The following is a 21,869-nucleotide window of genomic DNA, read 5'->3' as shown; positions in this document are numbered from 1 at the left end:
ACTTACTTTAATGTAACATTTATCAAATATATTTTGCATAGATTTCCATAGGTTGCACATATGTAAGCATATGGAACACTTTATACAGAGAAATCGTATTTTCTTTGTATTTCAATATCTGTTGAAGTACACTTAAATGAGTCTTTTCAAGAGCCGGAGGGTACAGGGCAATTGCTTAATGAGGGTGTGGTCGTTGTTACAAAACAGGGGTTCTTTGAAGAAATACTGAAAAGTACTTAGGTCACCAAGGTCAGATACTCAGGAGGTCCAGCACCCTCAAGGAGTTCTCCCTCCCTTACTAGGGAAATAACCTACTAAAGACAAAGGCAGCCTCTGTATCTACTCCCCTAACCCGCTGGAGGCAAGTAGAACAGGAAGGCTTTAGCTTGGCTCTAGAAGATGCGCCTTAAAGACAGAAGGGAAGACTTGCAGTGATTCGAAATGAGGTAATTAAACATGTCCAGGCAAGTCCCAACCAACCCTTCCGGTAGTAGTCTGGGGTGTTCACCTCTTAGAAGTCCTGAGAGCAGGATCAGTTAGTAGAATTTTGTAATCTTGGAGCGGGGGAGGTGCCTTTGTTGCCATGGAACTCTGTCTACAAACAAGAGTCAAAGAGCCCAATTTAAAAACAAAAACCCTAGGAAAGTAAGATTGCACTGGTTGTGGATGAAAGAGAGACAGAAAACTTCTAAAAGATCATCATTGAAGAAAACATTTTTACTTATATCACAGGCTAAGTCAACACTGAACAGATGAAAATAAAGTGTCCCAAATGGACAGATTCTTAGCTGCAAATAGAGTGTGGATCTTCTGAGAACAGGGACTGTGACTTTTACGAACCCCAAAAGGAGCCTCGGTTGGACATTTGAAGATTCGTGGAATTATGCTCTATGAAATAATTTCCAGTGTGCACCAGGTGGCGTGCGCCACCGATGCGTGGAAGAACCTTTGGTTTTTGTTTTGTTTTGTTCTCATAGATCCAATGGGCTCATCCTATGTGTATGAGTTTATGCCTGTGCACCACATACGTGCCTGCTACTCTCAGATGTCAGAAGAGGGCATTAAACACCCCGGGACTAGAGTTATGGATGGTTGTGAACTGCCACGACCGTGTTGGGAATCAAATCCGCTCTTGCAGAGGAGTTTTGCAGCCTTAGGAAATCTGATGGGCACCAAGCTCAACACAACCGCCACTTCTGTGGCTTAACAGCCTTTCTTTTCACTTCCATTTTAACTGTCGAAATAGACTTAACATGGACGGTACTTCTCAGAAAGAGTGAGGTACGCTTTCACATATTAAAGATGCGCAGAGCTCTCCAAGCGGTCTGCTGAGCAGGCAGGCTGTGCTGCTGATACTCCCATGTTTGGTTTCACGGCTAGGTGAATACGAAGAAGCGTAGGTTCCAAGCCAGTTTCCTCTTTTGCAAAAAGAACTGCGAGCACACCACCCAGGAACAGCACGCCCCTCGCTCCGCCTCCTCCCCGCTCCCTCCAAGGCGGCGTTGCGCAGGCGCGGCAGGGCGTGCGCGGTTGCTAAGCGACGCGGCCGCTCCCGCGTGGTCTCCCTGCGGACCGCGCGAGCCCAGTGCCCAGCCTCGTCTTGTAGCGAAGCCAGCAGGTGCGGTGCTGGAGGCGACCCACCGGGCCAACCGCCGCCTCTGTGTCCGCGGGGCGAGCTCGCGATGGGAGGCGCAGCCCGCGATCGCGGGAGGAAGGACGCGGCGCTGCCGGGGGCCGGGCTCCCGCCGCAGCAGCGGAGGTAACGGCGCCCGGGTAGGAGCGGGAGGACTCCTTGCGGGTCTGGGCTGCCTGTCCATCAGCGCGGTGAGCGGGAAGGGCGGGGGAGGGCGGGCGGGACGGCGCGGCCTCCGGAGAGCTGGGTCTGGGACCTGCGCGCAAGACCTGCGCCCTGTTGCTCCGAGAGTCTGCCCAGCCCGCCCTGGCCCTGGGGTGGAGCAGCAGAGACCCGGGACCTTGTTCCCCATGTGCCGCTTTTGGGGGGGGGTCCCTTTCCCCCTCCGCATCGGGCCCTGGCTAAAGGAACCCAATCCGCTCGTTCGCGTCTGGCTGTTACTCTGCAGATGCGGTGCTGGTGTGTTTCATCGTGCAGTATGGCAGAGGCCGGACCTGTCTAGAAAATTGCCTGTTATCAAAACATTGTCTGAACCTCAATATATTTTTTAGAAGATATTTTAATTTCTTGTGGGATGTTTTTAAAGCCCTCCTTTATTCCTTTAACACTTGTGTTAAACTCTATAAGTATTTTTTTTTAATAAGACAGATCTCAAAAGTGACTGAAAAGATATTTTTTTTAAAGACAATGAAAAATGTTACCTAGTCATGGTTGTGTTAGTAGTATATAATCTGAGATGGTAACATGAACCGGTGACCAGAGTGACCCGCAAATCCGTAGTCTTGGGAGCAGATAAAATGCATTATTCAAGGCCATCTTGTGGCTTTAGTAAATCCTGCCCATTGTTTGTGTGCCTTCACTGTGGAGGACCCACAGTGTAAAGACAGAACCATTCTGTAGTCCTTTAGCATTTTAAATATCTCCATATGCCAGGAAATGAAGTGGGAACAGAAGAGAGATTTGGTACATCGTGTAACTTAAAGCAAAGCATCGGGTGGGTTCCTGTTGGCTGCCTTTTTTCACTAGTTAGCTTAGCTGTAAATGGGTGCATAAAATAATGAAGAGAAGACAGCTGTTCTGCTAGTCTTCTCTTCTTGTAGTCTGAGAGTGTAGACGTCCTTTTCTTCCCATTTACCTGTGAGGCTGTTCAGAGGGGGAAGGTAGCACAGCCAGGGGCTGAAACTAGAATAGAGGTGTTAGACTTGCATTCTAAAACAAACCTCTATGTTATGTTTATTTCTTTCTGCTTTTAGGTTTCTTATTCAGTTCAAGTTAATTGGTAGTCCCTCATTTTTTGAACAGCATTCGATTACTTATTATTTGTTAGTTAGAGACAGGGTCTCTTTATTATGTAGCTTTGGCTGTCCTGGAAGTCACTCTGTAGACCAAGCTGGCCTCAAACTCAGCAGAGATCCACCTGCCTCTGCCTCCTGAGAGAGGGATTAAAGGAGTGTGTCACCACACCAGTCTGTTGTAACTAATGTAAAATTGAATCCAGAGATTTTTTTTTTCCATTCTTTACAAAGAAAAAGGAAACAGATGTGTTGGTGCAGAGGTGGAGGCAGGTGGATCAGTTTGCGTTCGAGGCCAGTCTGCTCTACACAGCAAGTTCCAGAACAGCCAGGACTATGTAAGAAACCCTGTCTCAAAAAAACAAAAAAAAAATTACAGGGAAGAGAAAGGTTAGAGTCCTTCTCTCCCACTGCCGACTGCCCGGCTTGTTTTTGTGCAGTGTCAGAAAGGGTAAGAAGCGCTTAAATCCTGGGGTGTTTTGAAAATGCAAGCTCATTTTGTTTAGTTACTGACCGGTTTTATCTGTAACCGTTTCTCCTAGGTTGGGGGATGGTGTCTATGATACTTTCATGATGATAGATGAAACCAAGGGCCCACCCTATTCGGACACATTCAGCAACCCCTCTGAAGCACCTGTCTCCAGAAGGCTAAATGTAAGTAGGAAAGGAAAGAAAGTTGCTTGGGGGAAGAGGAAGTGCTCCTTAATGCTCTTGGCAACGCGGGAGTTCCATTTGTTATTTGTGGGTTGGCTGCTTTTGTTTTGAGGTTTTTGGTTGGGGAGTGTGTGTGGTTCTTTTGCTTTTTGAAAGATTATTGTTTTGACACAGAGTTGCTTAGTGTGTGTAGTCCTGGCTGACCTGGAACTCTGTGTAGACCAGGCTGGATTCAAAGTCAGAGGTGTACCTGCCTCTGTCTCCAGAGTACTGGGATTAAATGGGTATATTACCATACTCATATTACCATGCTTGGTTTGCTTTTGATTTCTCCTGACTTGGGGAAAACAGTTTCTGTGGTTTGAGGTCGGCTTTTTTTGGAACAGTTTGGATTTGAAGTCCACCCTTTCCTTATTCCTTCTGCTGGGGTAGGCATGGCACTTGGGGTCGCGGAAGGAACTCTTGTTTAAGCGGTGTTTCTTTTTTATGGTAGGTGACATACATAGAGCATGACAAAGGCTTCTTTTAACAGAAGTAACAAGGAAAATAGTGTCAGAATTCACAATCAGCTCAGTTTTTCCCGTTTAGTCCTGGCAGATCAGTATATGAAAGACAGTTTAAAAAAAAAAAAAAACCCAAAAAACAAAAGAACAAAACTTCATAAATTAAGTTGAAACAGTAAGCCTGGGTTTCTCTGTGTTGCCCTGGCTGTCCTGGAACCCGCTCTGTAGGGGTCAAAGGCGTGCACCACCGGGGGCCACTCGTCCAGCTTGGGCTTTGGTACATTCTGATCCTTTATGAGCCCCAGACCCTTAGCTTTCGGTGCCCTTTTGTTTAAGGTAAGAATGAGATGAACTCACAGTCCACAGGCACAGGCAGAGGAGCAGAGCAGGGTTTGGACAAGTTCCAAGGCAAGGAGTCACGGTCTGTGACTTGAAACTGTGCTACAATGTGTCATCTGCTGAAGTGTCTGACTTCCTGAGCTGGCACGGCTATGTACTTTTCCCTTCCGAGGTTCCTCTTAAAACCCACCTTTGTTGCTTTGTTCCTTCCTTGCTTTACTCTGTAATTTTGCTTTAAAAATAGTAACATTTTATTTGTGCATGTTTTGTGGTGTGTGTGTGACCAGACTTAGTGGCAAGCACCTTTATCTGCTGAGCCATCTTGTTAGCCTTGTCATTGTTTCTAGTTCTTCCCTAGGTCTTACCACTCTCAGGGTTAATAATATTACAAGCTTGGTCTAAATACGTTTGGAAGTCTGGTCACCCCATTTTTAATCTCTTCTGGGGTACAGTGGGGCTTCTTTCCATTCCTGTCAGTTGATTTCTGTGGTCTCTGAACACCTCTGAGAAATCCAGAGCCACCTCTGTGGTGGCCATCGAATTTCCTGGCTCCCTGCAGTTGGGCATCAGGCACAAACCTCATTTAACTTTAGGTTAGAGTTGATCCGTGTTGATCTCTATCCTAAACTTCTCTCAAATTATATTTCAGGATCAAGTGAATTTCTTACTGCATGTTGTTGACTCTGACAGTTATGGAGAAGCCCTAAGATTTTAGATTCTAATCCAACATGTCATTGCAAGGGCTTTTCTTTAACCTCCCTATCCACTTTTATTGTGTGTGTGATATTGATGTACGCTCTTCTGTCTTATTTGGTTTCTTGATCAAGAGCTTTCACACATGACCAGCCTTGCTAGCCAGCTTGCTCTGTTTTTGCCTTCTGAAGCTGGAATTAGAGGCAGATTCCATGCCCACCCAGTGCTGACAGGACGGGTCCTCATGCAAACACTTTAACCCCTGCCCTGTCTCCCCAGCCTCTGTTATTGGCAGACTTGGCTGGGAGAGTGCTTTTCAATCCCGTGGGAGCACTTACAATCCCTAATGCTATGATTCCATTCGCAGTGTCCATTAGTCCTGGCACAGCCTCAGAGGCAGCCTGAGAGCTTTACAAGGCGCTCCTTTCACATGCTCTAATCTGTCAGTCATTTCCCTAAAGGCTTCGTTCTATTGAACCAAGTTCTTTGCTGCAGAGATTTAATTAAGGTCAGGAGCTGGTAGAAGGTAGGAGTTTTTTGTTTTGGTGGTGTTGGGTCAGGATTGAACCCAGGACCTCATGCATGGTAGGCAAACACTCTACCAACTGAGGCACATCCTCTGCTCCCAAGGGTAGGTTTTTATATCTGGATTAGGAGATTATTCATTCTGAATTTTCCAACAGGATTTTTATAGGACTTAACTAGTACAGCACATTTTATATAAAACCCAATATGCTTTCCACATTAATGGTACCCATGAAGTATTTTTAAGAAATAAAACATGATATCCTTGCTTGATCTGTCTCTTGTACATAATTACATGGTTAACAAAATACTTGGTTGAGTCTACTATATAGCTTTCTTTTTTTGCTGGTTTTTGTTTGCTTATTTGTTGTTGTTTTTTGAGACAGGTTTTTTTCTGTGTAGCCCTGGCTCTCCTGGAACTTGCTCTATAGACCAGGTTGGCCTCTGACTTAGAGTGCTAGGATTAAAGGTGTACACCACCAGCACCTGGCTTATATACCTTTCTGATTATCATGATTATAATCCTAGACTAGAAATATATAGTATTTTGTAACTAATAATATCGTATATAGGAATACTGTTGTTTAAGGGTTTCTATTTCTGTGAAGTGACACCGTGACCAAGGCAAGTGTTATGAAGGAAAACATTTAATTTGGGCTGGCTTTACAGTTTCAAAGGTTTAGTTCATTATCATCATGGCAGGAAACACTGCATCATGCAGACAGTCATTGTTTTACCAAAAAGAAAAAGAAGCCAGGTTCATCTCACAGTCATGGTGCTGCAAATGTAGCTGAGAGTTCTACATCTGGGTCGGCTGGCGGTAGGAAGAAAGGGTGACACTGGACCTGGCTTGAGAGCCCACCCCCAGTGACACACTTCCTCCAACAAGGCCACACCTCCTAATAGTGCCACTCTCTATGGGCTTGTGGGGGCCATTTTCATTCAAACCACCACAGCTGTAGATTGAGGAAAATGGGAAAGAATGTTTTATTATGCACAGGAGAATTGGTATATAATTGATTTGTATAAGGATTTGAGATTTATAAGAAAGAGAAACATGGTAAGGAAAGATTCCTTCCCCATGTGGAAAAAACCCTTGATGGGATTTGCCCAGTTTACTGGAGATCTGAGCTTTGATAATCTCTAGTGGAACACATCTCCACTATCCACTGTCCTGGAAGCCACACTTCAGGAAGGACAAGGTGAAGAGGGCTCAGCAGACACAGATCGGGGATTGGGGGGGGGGGGAGGACAAAATGAGGATGGTGCCTACAGAATTGTGAGGTGAGGACAGGACAGCCCTGGTTACTTTTACAGGGACTCTATGAAACCTGGACATACCCTGTGAAATTCTGGGTACTGTGGAGGATTTAATCTGCACAGGGTGCAGGTAAGGCTTGACCGAAAGAAGAGCCAAGAGTCAGGAGATCCTAGTGATGTTCTTAGTTCTGTTAGAGTAATTCTATGGAAATCAGACCTCTGTTAAATACTTGTTCTTAGTAATGTACTGAGCCTGAGACCCTCTCTTCATCACACACAGAAGTGAAGACCTTCAGAGTCAATGCAGCCTTCACCAGGCAGAGAAAGCTCCAGGGGCAGACGCAGGGCCACAGACAACATCCCACCGGCTCGATAACACCTTGGGAGGCGTTAGAGCAGTGATTTTATGGTGCAGCTTGACTATCTCTAGAAAGATAACATATGAAATTGAATAGCAAGCGGAAGGCAGCCTTTATGTGGGGGAGGAACCGGCCTTGGTGGTCCCATGCAAAAACTTAACTGCTAGGCTCTTCTTTGGCCAGATACTTGGCTGATAATCAGTAGAAAAGGGCCTTTAATGTAGACGGAGCCACCACAGGAGGAAGAGAAAATCCACGGCGTGTGTATGTGTGTATGTGTGTGTGTGTGTGTGTGTGTGTGTGTGTGTGTGTGTGTGTGTGTAGGGAAGGGAAGAGTACAGGGGCTAAAGTGGTCACATTTTGAGAATTTTACATAGTGGTAGCCAGTGTTTTTGCATAAGTTTTATAGTTTGTGAGAGTCTTTCCTGTTTTGAATATAGCTGGACTTCCACAATGTGCTGCCAAGTAGATATTTTACATTTTATACTAGAAGAAACAAAGGCTGTGAAAAGTTCAAGTGACGGTCCCAGGTCATAGAGCTTTAAGTAGTACAGCCAGGACCAGCACAGCCCTTCTGCCTTGGTCTATCTGTACAATGCCTTCCCAAGAGTTTAGCAGTACATATTTAGGTGCATTTAAATTAGATAGTAGACAATTTAAGGAAAAATGACCAAGTTGCATACAGATACTCATTTTTGGTACATAAATTAACTAAAGCCATGCCATTATTTTTGCCTAGCTCAGCCTTATAGGTAGATTAAAGTTCTTTTTTCTTTTTTTAATTTTTTTTTTTGTTTGTTTTTTTTCGAGACAGGGTTTCTCTGTAGCCCTGGCTGTCCTGGAACTCACTTTGTAGACCAGGCTGGCCTCAAACTCAGAAATCTTCCTGCCTCTGCCTCCCAAGTGCTGAGATTAAAGGCGTGAGCCACCACACTGGGCAGATTAAAGTTCTTAAGAGTACTTGATTTTTAGTATGGGGGCTACATTAGTGAACAGTAGGCATGCTGGTGAATATTGGAAGGACAGATGAGGGAACTCATTTCTGGTCTGTCTTTCCCTCCCTCCCTTCCTCCCTCCCTCCCTCCCTCCCTCCTTCCCTCCCTCCCTTCCTCTTCCTCTTCCTCCTCCTCTTCCTCCTCCTCCTTTTCTTCCTTCCTTCCCTCCCTCCCTCCCTCCCTCCCTCCCTCCCTCCCTCCCTCCCTCTCTCTCTCTCTCTCTCTCTCTTTCTTTCTTTCTTTCTTTTTTCTTTCTTTCTTTTTTGAAACGGGTTTCCTTGTGTGATCCTGGCTGTCCTGGAACTAACCCTGTAGACCAGGCTGCCCTCAAACTTTAAGAGATCTGCTTGCCTCTGCCTCCTGAGTGCTGGAGTTATTGGCGTCCACCACAAACACCTAGCTACATTTCTGGTTTTTCATTTCTAAAAGTGAGCTGGCTGGGTGGGTAAATGCTCTTTCCACCATGCCTGAGTTCAGTCCCTGGGAGCCATATGGTTGAGGGAGAAAATTGGAAAGCTCTTCTCTGACCTCCACATGTCAGTCAGGGCACATGGCCTCCTCCCTGCAAGAAATACTAAGTATCAACAAAAGTATGAGACTTAATTAGTGTGGTACTACAGAGAGAAGACTGAAGTTGGGTCTTGTAGGCATGTAGGATGAGAATGGATCAGGGAGAGGATATAGGAGTCTGTCTTAGTTGGGGTTTCCATTGCTGTGAAGAGACTATGACCACAGCAACTTACAGATTCAGAACTTCAGTCCATTATCAGCATGGCGGGAAGCATGGCAGCGTGCAGGCAGACATGATGCTGGAGGAGCCGAGAGTTCTACCTCTTGATCCGAGAGGAGCAGAAGGGGATTTTGTACCACACTGGTATACCTTGAGCCTAGGAGGCCTCAAAGCCTGCCCTCCACTGTGACACACTCCTCCAACAAGGCCAGACCTTCTACTAGCGCCCCTCCCTATGGGCCAAGCATTCAAACACATGAGTCTGTAGGGAACGTTCTATTAAACCACGGCATTCCTGTGTGCATTTCAGAAGAGGAGAATGTTACATGTCTTGCTCTGATGTTCTCTTCCATATTTCTTTGAGACAGAGACTGCCATTAAATCTGGGGCTAGTCTGTCTGTCTGTCTCTGTCCCCCATAGCCCTGGGACTACAGGCACATGGACCGCTTTTTACATAGGTACTAAGATCTGAATTCAAGTCCTCATTCTTAGCACTGAGCCATGTCTCCAGTCCCCTGCTTAGCTCTTTTAACTCAGTCAGAGAGAAGGCCCTTTCGCCTTCCTCCTGTTTCTAGCGCCATTAACTGTGCGCACTCTGTTCTCCCATAGATTACCACTGAGCCACTCACGAGAGGCCACACTCAGCACTTTGTGAATGGAAGTGAGATGAAGGTGGAACAGCTGTTTCAAGAATTTGGCAACAGAAGATCCAATACTCTCCAGTCAGATGGCATCAGCAACTCGGAAAAGTCTTCTCCGGCTTCTCAGGGGAAAAGTTCGGAAAGCCTGAGCGCGGTGAAGTGCAACCTTTCCTCCAGGCCGTCTAAGGTGCTGCCGCTGACTCCTGAGCAAGCGCTGAAGCAGTATAAACACCACCTCACTGCCTACGAGAAGCTGGAGATCGTCAGCTACCCAGAAATCTACTTTGTGGGTCCGAATGCCAAAAAGCGGCAGGGAGTTATTGGTGGTCCCAATAACGGTGGCTACGACGATGCGGATGGGGCCTATATTCATGTGCCCCGGGACCATCTGGCTTACCGCTATGAGGTGCTGAAAATCATCGGCAAGGGGAGTTTTGGACAGGTAGCCCGGGTCTATGATCACAAACTTCGGCAGTACGTGGCCCTGAAAATGGTGCGCAATGAGAAACGCTTCCATCGCCAGGCGGCCGAGGAGATCCGGATCTTGGAGCATCTTAAAAAGCAAGACAAAACTGGTAGCATGAACGTCATCCACATGCTAGAAAGTTTCACCTTCCGGAACCACGTGTGCATGGCCTTTGAACTGCTAAGCATAGACCTGTATGAGCTTATTAAAAAAAACAAGTTCCAGGGCTTCAGCGTCCAGTTGGTTCGGAAGTTCGCCCAGTCCATCCTACAGTCCCTGGACGCTCTGCACAAAAACAAGATCATCCACTGCGACCTGAAGCCGGAAAACATTCTCCTGAAACACCACGGCCGAAGCGCCACCAAGGTCATCGACTTTGGCTCCAGCTGCTTCGAGTATCAGAAGCTTTACACGTATATCCAGTCCCGCTTCTACAGAGCCCCAGAGATCATCCTGGGGTGCCGCTACAGCACCCCGATCGACATATGGAGCTTTGGTTGCATCCTTGCAGAACTTTTGACAGGACAGCCCCTGTTCCCTGGAGAGGACGAAGGAGACCAGTTGGCCTGCATGATAGAGTTGCTAGGAATGCCACCGCAGAAACTTCTGGAGCAATCCAAGCGTGCCAAGTACTTTATTAACTCCAAAGGCTTGCCTCGATACTGCTCCGTATCTACCCAGACGGACGGGAGGGTGGTGCTTCTCGGGGGTCGCTCACGCAGGGGTAAAAAGCGAGGCCCGCCAGGCAGCAAAGACTGGGCAACCGCACTGAAGGGCTGTGGTGACTACTTGTTCATAGAGTTTCTGAAACGATGCCTCCAGTGGGACCCCTCTGCCCGCCTCACCCCGGCTCAAGCATTAAGACATCCTTGGATTAGCAAGTCTACACCCAAACCTCTCACCATGGACAAGGTGCCAGGGAAGCGGGTAGTTAACCCTACAAATGCTTTCCAGGGACTGGGTTCCAAGCTGCCTCCAGTCGTTGGGATAGCCAGTAAGCTTAAAGCTAACCTAATGTCCGAAACCAGTGGTAGTATACCTCTGTGCAGTGTATTGCCAAAGCTGATTAGCTAGTGGACCACTCAGAGACTGATACATATCATATGTATTTTTAATTACCTTGCAAACATGCAAATGGAAAACGGAATAATTGAAGCCCATTCACTGATGGATATGTTTTTGTTAGACTTTTTTTTAACAAGGCAGAACATTTTTATATGACTATAAAAGAACGCTTCAAGGGCTAATGTCAAACCAGCTTGTATTGGCCATCTGGAGTATACATTAAATGACTTTTTCATAGGTCAGTGCATTGTTTTCATTCTCATCAGAGGTACTCGAACTCACGTATTACCCTCGGTTTCAATCTCTCTCAAGATAGAAGATATTCTTTTATGTTTTTACGGGTTTTTTTTTCTTTTTTAAATTTTATGTATACTGGTGATTTGCATGTATGCCTGTTTTAGGGTGTCAGTCTTGGGAGTTACAAACAATTGTGAACCCCCATGTGGATGCTGGGAATTGAACCTGTGTCCCCTGGAAGGGCATTCAGAGCTCTTAACCACTAAGCTATCTATCTCTCTCCAGCTCCTCGATAGAAGATATTCTAAAAGCACAAGCTGACTGCTTGTCTCCCTTAGCATCTATTCCGGAGGGTACTGGGGTGTGGGAGGCATGGCTGTAAGGCAAAGCTAGAAGTCTTAACCCCAGCAAGCAATTCTGTGGGCTCATTCTAGATGGAAAGAGTACAGGTAGCTGTTTGTCACCTGAGCCACTGTCACAGTGGCTCAGTTTTTAGTTCTCTGGTTTTCGTGTTGAGTTCATAGTATTTTATGGCTTTGTCTTTTATTATTTCGCCTCTGATTTATAGCCTGGGTACTCAGTGGTTTACAGATCTTACACTTTACCAAATAACCCTGCACTTAACGCTCTGCTGTCATAATTCCCCCAAAGGCCCGTGTGTTAAATAAAGGCTCGCTCCCCAGCACCAGGAGGAAGTGCTGCTCCTAAGCCGTGGCCGCAGTGTTGGATGTTGGGCAGTTCATTGTGAATGTGCTTTTAATGAGGACCGTGGGGCCCTGATCTCATTCTCTTCTTTTAACTGCTGGCCATCAAGTGAATGGCTTTGCTTCACTGAATACTCCATCGTGATATGATACTGCAGGCTTAGGACAGCAGTGCTGTTCAGCTAACAGATTGAACCCTTGGAACACACTAAAGCTTTCCCTATATAGATCCATTTCCTTGGGTATTTGTTAACGGTAATAAAGAGCTAACCCATATTGGTTTTAAACCCAACTCATGCATCCTTTCTCGGCCAACTCAAAAGGAGCTAACTTAATGTCACAAATGACCCAGGGCATCAAAGGTAAGAGTCAGCATGAAAACCAAAGTTCCTTCCTTGGTCATAAGTGGCATTGTCATGGACTCTGGACTTTATGATGGTGGTCGCCGTCAGGTAATCTCGAAGCAAACTAAATGCCACTTGCATCTTAATGTTCTATACTTTCTCTCTGAACTCCCCACCCTTCCCTGGATTCCCAGTGAGCCCCCATTATAAGAAGAAAACCATCTGAAGGTCCAGAAGTACAGTCAACTGTTTTCCTAGTCAAGTTCTCTTCAGCAGCCTTCCTTTCTCTCTTGAGACTGAATGTCAGGCAACAGGAGCTGGTAGTGCCTGTGGCTGCTAGCCACGGGCCTCCCTAGGGTGCAGAGGGGACAGGAGCTAAGTAACGCACTGCTCCTGTTTCTCTTTTAGTTTTTCCATCTCATCTGTGTCCATGGCCCTTGGGAACAGATGTGTCTGACTCCTGTGGGCATTAAGAGGCATTGTTCCCAGCCTGTGGGTCTCAACCCTTCTGTGGGTCAGTCAACTCTTCACAGGGGTCACATATCAAGAGATCCTGCATTCAGCTATTTACATTATAATTCATAAAAGTAGCAAAATTACAGTTATGAAGTAGCAACATAATTTTGTGGTTGGGGGTTAGCTCAATATGAGGAACTGTATTTAAGGGTCACAGCACTAGGAAAGTTGAGAGCCACTGCCTCAGAGCGAAGTATCACTGGCTTGCCACGTGACCCAGTTCAGTTTTTCCTCTTCCCAGCACCAAGGCCAGAGGCAGAACTCTCAGACTGGCCAAGGCCACTTCAAAGGAGTTTTTTTTTTTTTTTAACTTTGGGGTACTAGATGACTCAAACGTTGTTACTCCTGGTTTACAGAAGGCAATCCACAGCTCCTGGTAACCCCAGCCAGATTCTCTTGACTTTCTGCAGAAATTCGGTCTCCCATGTTATCTACACAGAGCACACTTTGAGGTGGTTTTGCCTGTCCTTATCAGTGTGGAAGCCCTGCTGTCCCGAGCAGACAGTTGAAAGGGTCATTACCCTAAGTGACACATTGGTTTCTGATGTTTGTTTGCATGAGCAGTCCTTGCCAACCAGCACAGAGTCTGGACTTTTCGAAAGGAAACCGGTGGAGGCTGTCACAAGCTTTTCCTGTGGCAGGAGTGGATCTGAGCTCATTGCAACTGGGCTAAGTGGAAGGCTGTAAAAGGCCCATCCACTGGGAAAGCGATACAGAAAAGGTGAATGGATACATTTCGGTCTAGACTTGGCAGCTGGGAGTGTGACGCACAGCACAGTCATTGGCACTGGCCAGCCTACCTCCTGCAATGACTCAGGTTTGGGGAAAGTAGGCTGCTTTTTTTTTTTTTTTTTTCTGTAAAGCACAAGAACTGGCAGTTCCAATCAATCGGAGGAGGTCTGCAGGTGTTTTTAGAAGCTGTTACTCTGCCCCTCAGAGCGGGGAGGGACTTACACTGCCCGGTAGCTCTTTTGACAAAAACCAGTTCAGTCCCCAAATTATTATCAACATAAAGGAGTTTAGTCAGAATTTTTGTTTTAGTGTTTCTGACATTTCTTTTTCTTTTCTCGTGGAGAATTCGCTAATTCACTCAGTGCTAGATGATCTGCTTAGACTGCGCTCTCTCATAGGCCGCCATGATTTGTCTGCAGCATGCGTGTGAGCTTCAGGTGGCAGGGGTGTCCCCCACCGTGTACAGACCGTACACATTCCCAGGACCGGGCTCACTTCTAAGCTCTGATACACACTCTGCTGCCTTCTTCCAGGGACAGGGTAATCGGGTCAGAGTTACGTGAAGACAATTTATTTTGGTAGACATAGTTAGCTTGATAATAATAAAAAGGAAACAACCGGGCAGTTGTTGGCGCACACCTTTAATCCCAGCACTTGGGAGGCAGAGGCAGGTGGACTTCTGAGTTCGAGGCCAGCCTGGTCTACAGAGTGAGTTCCAGGAGAGCCAGGGATACACAGAGAAACCCTGTCTGGAAAAAACCAAAAATAAATAAATAAATAAATAAATAAAAAGGAAACAAAGCCAGGTGGAGCAGACCTTTAATCCCAGCACTCAGGAGGCAGAGGCAGGTGGATCTCTGAGTTTGAGGCCAGCCTGGTCTACAGAGTGAGTTCTAGGGCTACACAGTGAACTAAAAAAAAGACAAAAAAAAAAAGGATAGAATATAGTGTGCTGGGTTGGTGGTAGTGGCACTCGCCTTTAATTCCAGCCCTCGGGAGGCAGAGGTAGGTGGAGCTCTGAGTTTGCGCCATCAGCCCCTTGATTGTTCTGCATCAGTTATCGATGCCATTAACACAGAAGGGAGGAAGGCGACAGTTGTTCCACAGAGCCCCCAGATGTTTATCCCCCTCTGGGAATTAAAGATAATACACAGTCCTTTCCCCCAGGTAGAATGGCCAGGTCATTTCTTCTTTTTCTCCGCCTCCCCAGAAACTCTGTAGATGGCTCTATCTCATAGTGTACACGGGGGGAGCACAGACACGGCAGAGAAACCTGGACTTGTCCAAGTGCAGATCAAGAAAGAGCCACAGAGAGCAAACCAAGAAGAGCTCTGCCTTAGCAGTGATCTGCCTCTGACTTCAGAAATACTTCCCATATCCTCCTTTCAACCCATCTCTCTTAAGATCTTACACTTCCTGCAGCCCAGGAATTTTAATGGTCGTCTTTCTCACAGACCTGATGGTAGAGGCAACCCTTTCTTGATGTCTATTGAACTGCATCTATTAATATCATTAACAGTGTTGCATCACAGTGAACTCATCCATCCAAGGCTTAAAAGCTGTGTGGTCCCTGAGATCCAAACACCCTCCACCTCTGAGATGAGCTAGGTCATCTCTGCTTGGGGTAGAAGACCCTTTCACAGGGGACTCAGACACTCTGCATATCAGATACTTAACCACTGTGGTCCTCAGCCTTCCTAACAGCTCGACCCTTTAATATAGCTCCTCACATTGTGGCAACCCCCCAACCGTAAAATTGTTTCCATTGCTACTTCATAACCGCAATTTAGCTAGTGTTCAAATCACAACGTAGTAATGGATGTGCAAGATAGCTGATATGCAACCCCCCGAAAAGGGGTTGCGACTCACGGGTTGAGGACCACTGGTCTGGAGGGAAGTGCTGAACTTATAGCTTCTTACTGCTCACTTCCTGTGTGGAAGAGACTTAGAAATGTGTTCAGTCCCTTTACCGCCATGCAGATAGAACGTGGAGGAAGCAGAGGCATAAATGAGGCCAAACCAGGATCTGTGATGACTTCGCCTCCTAAGTGTTCAATTTGAGCCACTTTGCTGTAGTAGTCTTCCATTGCTCATTTGACCCTTGCTGAGTATGTCTGGGAAATGCAGCCTGGAGCCAGTGACTCATCCTTGTCTCCATCCATCCAGGTGTTCTTGTTTCTTATTTGAGGCAGTGGTGGTGGTGGTTTTATATAAAAATGGCTTGCTTTGAGAATTTTCTAGCACCCCCTAATTGTTTCAGAGCCCACACAGTACAGACACACTCTCAAGTGTCCAGTGGGGCTGGGGACGGAGGGGTGTGGAGAACCAGCCACGCTGGATTCCTGGATGAACTGAGAGATGGCTATCCCCTGCCTTTGAATTGTCCTTTGGCTTTCTTCCTTATCAGAGTCTGGCCCGGCTGGGTATGGGACTGAAGCTGAATGTGAGTCTGAATGAATGATTAAAGGCGAGTGCCGCCTTTGATCTCAGCATTCCATCTGAATTTGAGGCCAGCCTGGTCTAAAGGGCGAGTTCCAGGAGAGCCAGGGCTACACAGAGAAACCCTGTCTTGGGGAAAAAAAAAATCAAAGCAAAACAAAACGAAAACTTATCCAATGGCTACCTTCTAAAAGTGTGTGTGTGTGTGTGTTTGTGTGCATGTGAGCACACGAGCACTCCCGTGCTCGCACAAAGGGCAAGCAGTCACGTGGCACACTGTGTGAGGCAGTCTGTCCTGTTCTGCAGTGCGGCTATTCCAGGCCTGCTCACCCAGGACCACTCCGCTTCTGCCCTCTGTTTCTCTGTAAGGGTATTGGAATCGCAGATGTCCTATCGCACCCGTCCTTGATGTCATTGCCATGGGCTCAGGGATCAAGTGAAGGTTGCCAGGCTGGCATAGCAAGGACCACCACCTTCTGAGCCATCCCCCCACCTCCATTCTTCATAGGCCATCAGAAGCCTATGAAGCCAGAAAAAGCAACGAGAATGATGAGGGCACAGGTGTTTTTACTTATTAGTCTGTCTAGGAAAGACGGTGTCACTCCAGATGCAGAAACCTGGCACGGCTGCCATGAGACCACACTGAGGGCTGCCCTGGACCTCTCTGCAGCCTGAGCCTAGGTGTCACTTGCCCTTGGATTGCAGGGGCCACCCAGCTCTGCTCTTATATATTGGCTGCTGATAAGCAAAGAGAGGACTTCCAGGTGGGACACCGTGGAGAATTCTCATCCATCCCTAGATCAGAACACTGGCCCCAAGCCAAATCGCATCCCTCCTGAAGCGGGTCCATTCTGGCCTCTGCTGATGGAACTGTCTTTCGACAGTGAGTTGGGACGCTGCCGGCCAAGTTTACTTATGTTCTAGCCTGTTGGACGAGACAGGAGAATATATGGGGGCTGGTTCAGAAACCGCAGCCCTGAGATCTTTCCCTGTAGGTATGAGCAGGTGCCTACTCCTGGGTCTGATTCTAATCTCTTCTCATTAAACTCTCGCCTCACGGAAGAGCCCATTTCTTCTCTTTGGAAGCCAAAGAAACCATCCGCTGTAAATATCAGAGTGATGCCTAGGCAATGTTACTCTGGGGGAAGAAGGCATCAACATGGTTGAGGACCAAGAAGAACAGACTGGTCACAGGTACTTCCCTGCCAGGCCCTCCTCCTATAGGGATAACTGTATCTGTCACTCCAGCCCTCCAGCCCTTTTCAAGCCTTACCTGGTCTGAGGCAGCTGTAGTTCCAAGATTCCTCTGTCTTTATTCTTATTTTATTCCTGTCCTTAAATCCCACCTCGAAGAAGACAAAGGGGAGGTAAAGGCCAGTAAAAGCCGGACCAGGGTTGGGGGGGGGGAGCACACAAAGAAGTGATTTCTCAGACCAAAGTCAGGAGTTGCAGGTGTACTTGGGCTCTGGCAGGGCTCTTCCACCCCAACCTCTTCCTGTACTTTTCCAGGGCTCACTCTCTAGGGGGCGCTCAGCCCCACTCCTGACTCTTCTACCTTCTAGTGTTTTTAATGTGCTAGATACAGTGCTGTGTCTATTAAAGCATGATGTAACACAGCCAAATAAGTAAATAATGAGACCAATGGTATATAAGGTGACATACATAGGCTAGGTGCCCTCCCCCACCTCAGATAAAAGTCAAGGGGGCTGGTGGGAATGGAAGCTGCCATAACTATCCATTAATTTTGTAATTTGTTGCCGGGCGGTGGTGGTGCACACCTTTAATCCCAGTACTCTGGAGGCAGAGGCAGGCGGATTTCTGAGTTCAAGGCCAGCCTGGTCTACAAAGTGAGTTCCAGGACAGCCAGGGCTATACAGAGAAACCCTGTCTCGAAGAAACAAAAACAAACAAAAAAAATTTTAATTTGTTTCCCTTATTCCTGCCCCCTTTGACGCCCACATCCTACAATGCTTTATGCTTTGGAGATTAAAAATTGAGGCACTGGGGCTAAGGAGATGGCTCAGTCTGGAAAGGCACCTGTTCCCAAGCCTAGTGACCGGAATTGGATCGCTGGAGCCCCTACAGTGAAAGGAGAGAACTGACTCAAGTCCTCTCACCTCCACATATGTGCAGTAGGATGTATACCATGGCACACGCACACCTACACACAGGCAAAGAAACTGCAAAATATAAATATATGTAAATATGATAATATATGAAAATACACACAAACACATGCTCATACAAATACATATATAATGATTCTGCCCAGGCATGGTGGCACACCTGTTATCCCAGAGGCAGGCAGATCTGTGAGTTCAAGGCCAGCTTGGTCTACAGAGTTCTTGAACAGCCAGGGCTACAGAGACCCTTTCTTATAAATAAATAAATAAATAAATAAATAAATAAATAAATAAATAAAATAATGATAATAATAAATGATGCTTTTCCAACTAAAAAAACCAATGACAACAGATTTCCTGAGGCTTGCTCTCCTTCCTAAGGGTTTTGCCCCCCACTCTCTCAGCAGTCCTCCTTCCATACTTAGCTGCCAAAATCGTTTTATTTTTGCACACCGGGTTAGGAAAGGGGCAAAGGCTGAGGCTAGGAGGTTGAGCAGTGCCAAATGGGGCTTAAATGGAGAGAAAGCCCCACCCTGCCAGTTGGTTTGAGAAGAAGCCAGCAGGACATGATGGCACTGTGTGTCCTGCCTGGAGGCCAGCTCTGTGGGGAGAGGCTGGTTAAAGAACGCTCTGGGAACCTCCCAGCTCAGATGACTCTTCAAGCGTGAGAAACCTCACAAGTGAGGGTGCCGGTCCTTCTTTATGGGGTGGAGGGGGGCAAGAAATATAGTGAGAAAGAGCAACTCAGGTCAGGGAGGGAGCTTGCTGGTGGGATCGGCTCAAAGCTAGTGCAGGCTGGCACCAGGAGACAATGCTAACATGAGTGAGGGCAATGCGGATCAACTGTGGTAATTTAGGCAACTTAAAAGTTCCATGACCAAATCTTAATTTGGCCAGGGCAGTTGTTTTTGTAATACCAACATACGCACGCACGCATGGACGCACACACTATTCTGTCCTGGCTTTGCCCCCTGTTACATTCCTGTCGGCCCTCCCAACACCCAGCTCAGAATGTCAGAACCTATCTTCAGCAAATGGACACTCTCGCCTTCTCTGGCCCCTCCTGGGCCTCAGGATGGTGGACACTTCTCTTTCTGGGCCTCTGTTTTCAGCCTACCTCTTTAGGGAATCTAGGACAGCTCACCGTGAGAGGCTCCCAGGAGGTGTTATCTTCAGTCTTTGTACTGAAGACCCGGAACTAGGTTAAATGATTTCAAAAGCTGAAGCCCTCGTCCGGGGTTCACTGAGCTGCTGGGGAAGGAGCCTTGGGAACAGAGGCCCACTGCTGGGTTCCTCCTGGCAAGAGCCACGCACCTCAGGAATGCCAGCATGCTGTGCGTTGCCCTGCACGCGGTGGGTTGGCTGGATAGTGGCTGGAGGTCTCGGAGAGACAGAGAAGCTGCTCTCTACAGGGTGATGAGCCTTATGGAACGGAAGGCCGAGAGCAAGGGGGCAGTGCTGCAGTAGATTCAAGGAGCCATGGCTAGGGCTGGCGAGATGGCTCAGCGGGTAATAGCTCTGACTGCACATCTGAAGGTCCCGATCTCAAGTCCCAGCAACCACATGGTGGCTCACGACCATTTGTAATGGGATCTGACACCCTCTTCTGGTGTGTCTGAAGACAGCTAAGGTGTACATATATATATATATATGTATATATATGTGTGTGTGTGTGTGTGTGTGTGTGTGTGTATTTTTTAAAGGAGCCATGGCTAGCACAGAGGTCACGCATGAAAAGTCAGGGCCCATTGTCCAGTTCCTTACCAGAAGGTTGGATTTTTCAAGTTAGACTGGGCCTTCGCCCCACTTTCCCATCAAAAATCCAAACAAAACAAATGTAACGGTCAAATCCCTGATGTTTGCATATGTATCTGGCAAGGAAAGTATTGAAGGAGAGGAAAAGAATAATTTGATATTTTAGGAACTATTCTAACACTTCATGGAGATTGTGTCTAAGGCTAGGGACAAATGCCTGTTTTCTTGAGTTGGAGATTTAAGGGTTAAGTGGAGGTCTGGGACATAGGCAGACTGAGGGACACGAGGTCCTGGGGTATAATCAATAAACTTGTCAGAGGCAAGGGAGGGCCCATGGATGGTATGGAGCAGGTTATGTGGAGTCTGTGGAATGGAGCTGGGTAGAGTGTGGAAGATGCCCTGTAGATACTGGGCCTAATCCCTAAGAGGGGGCAGCTCAGAGACTATAGAATGTGGACCAGGATAGGAAACCCTTAAGGAATAGTGAAGGGGCTGGAGGGGTGACAGCTGGTGACTTGCTGCTCTCAAAGAGGAACAGAGTTCTCCTCCTGGCACCTGTGTTGGCATCCACATTGGGTGGCTCACGTTGGCTTATAATGCCAGGGGCCTGACTCCCTCTTCTGGTCTTCTCTGGCACTGACACACAAATGCATGTACCTGTGTGTGTACAGTGTTTGAGTGTGTCCACAGATACACACACACACATAGATAGAAATAAGATAAATCTTAAAAAAAATAGGCACCCTGATGCGCCCAAGGGCCAAGCACATAAGGAAGAGAGAGAGTTTGTTGGAATCCTGAGGAGCCCTGGCTGTGGGTGAGGATGTAAGAGAGGGCTGCCCACTCGCCAAAGCTTCACTCTGGTGGAGGAAGGAGGCCCTGCCGTCTTTGGGCTGTGTGGGGACCCAGAAGAATAAAGAACCCGATTTCACTTTCTCTCATCTTCACGCAACAGTAAGAATTCACTGGATTCATAAGCCTGGGAAGTTCAGCTCCATGGGCTGAACACACCTCCCACTCGCAGCAAGCCCTTATCCCACGTAGGCATAGAAGTCGGATGTGTTTGATAAGGTCTAATATTAGTCTGAGCAAACTTTTAGAAAACCACAGAGGCGGGAGTGACTAATAGCCTCAGGCAGGTGACTGCCGAGTAGTGCCCTTAACGAGAAGGATTTGTCATGCAAGGAAGGGAATTCCTGACACACAACTTGAAATGTGTAGGAACAGCAAAAAGCAAAAAAAAACGCTCCGGAGCTGCAGAGAAGGCTCAGGGTTTAAGAGGGTGTACTGTTCTTGCTGAGGACTGGTCTTCAATTCCTCGTGTCAGACAGCTCACAACCTCCTAAAACTCAAGTTCCGGTGCCTCTGGCCTCAGGGTCACCATCTCTCACGTGACTGTACACCCACAAAGACCCCCTCCCCAGTGTATGTGTGCAATTAAACCAAATAACAAAACTTTAAAAATGTGACAAAGAGTGGCCAGAGCAGAGGACGCAGGAGGAAGAGAAGCTGGAGAGGGGTTTAGCTTGCATCAAACAACATACCTCCAAGTAAGGAGCACGTCGGTTGTGCAGACAAGGAACCAGAGGGGGTCCTAACGTGGCAGTAGAGGGATGGCTTTTCCAATTCACTAGCAGGAAGCAATGTTTGCACAAGTACCATCCAGGACCTGGGATGGGATCCACCTCTCACCTCCCCATCCTCACTTCTACCACATACCCCACCTCTTACCCCCCCTCCTCACCTCTACCACACCTCCACCTCTCACCTCCCCATCCTCACTTCTACCACATACCCCACCTCTCTCTTCTCCCTCCTCACCTCTACCACACCCCCACCTCTCACCTCCCCATCCTCACCTCT

General features: G+C 47.3%; 1 protein-coding gene across 2 annotated transcripts; it reads left to right on the top strand.

Moving 5' to 3' along the window:
* The first annotated feature begins 1,604 nt into the window (after window positions 1-1,604).
* Dyrk3 (dual-specificity tyrosine-(Y)-phosphorylation regulated kinase 3) lies at window positions 1,605-11,398 on the top strand. 2 transcript variants are annotated; one of them, NM_145508.2, is made up of 3 exons: window positions 1,605-1,759; window positions 3,468-3,579; window positions 9,594-11,398. In NM_145508.2, exons 1-3 carry the CDS (start codon window positions 1,683-1,685, stop codon window positions 11,163-11,165), a joined length of 1,761 nt encoding a protein of 586 aa, NP_663483.1. In that variant the 5' UTR covers window positions 1,605-1,682; the 3' UTR covers window positions 11,166-11,398. The 2 variants fall into 2 exon arrangements, with proteins under 2 accessions (NP_663483.1, XP_006529490.1); XM_006529427.3 differs by having other exon boundaries at window positions 1,682-1,824.
* The last annotated feature ends 10,471 nt before the right edge of the window (window positions 11,399-21,869 follow it).

The sequence above is a fragment of the Mus musculus genome, chromosome 1 (genome assembly GCF_000001635.26).
Source record: "Mus musculus strain C57BL/6J chromosome 1, GRCm38.p6 C57BL/6J".
Lineage (NCBI taxonomy): Eukaryota > Metazoa > Chordata > Mammalia > Rodentia > Muridae > Mus > Mus musculus.
The sequence above is the reverse complement of the archived record's forward strand: the minus strand, read 5'-3'. Positions and strand labels throughout refer to the sequence as shown.

Excerpts from the sequence above, each read along its gene's own strand:
- Dyrk3 (NM_145508.2), top strand. The coding sequence starts at position 1,683 with ATGGGAGGCGCAGCCCGCGATCGCGGGAGGAAGGACGCGGCGCTGCCG. Across the intron at positions 1,760-3,467 it reads CTCCCGCCGCAGCAGCGGAG|GTTGGGGGATGGTGTCTATG; the intron begins GTAACGGCGCCC and ends CGTTTCTCCTAG. Across the intron at positions 3,580-9,593 it reads CTGTCTCCAGAAGGCTAAAT|ATTACCACTGAGCCACTCAC; the intron begins GTAAGTAGGAAA and ends GTTCTCCCATAG.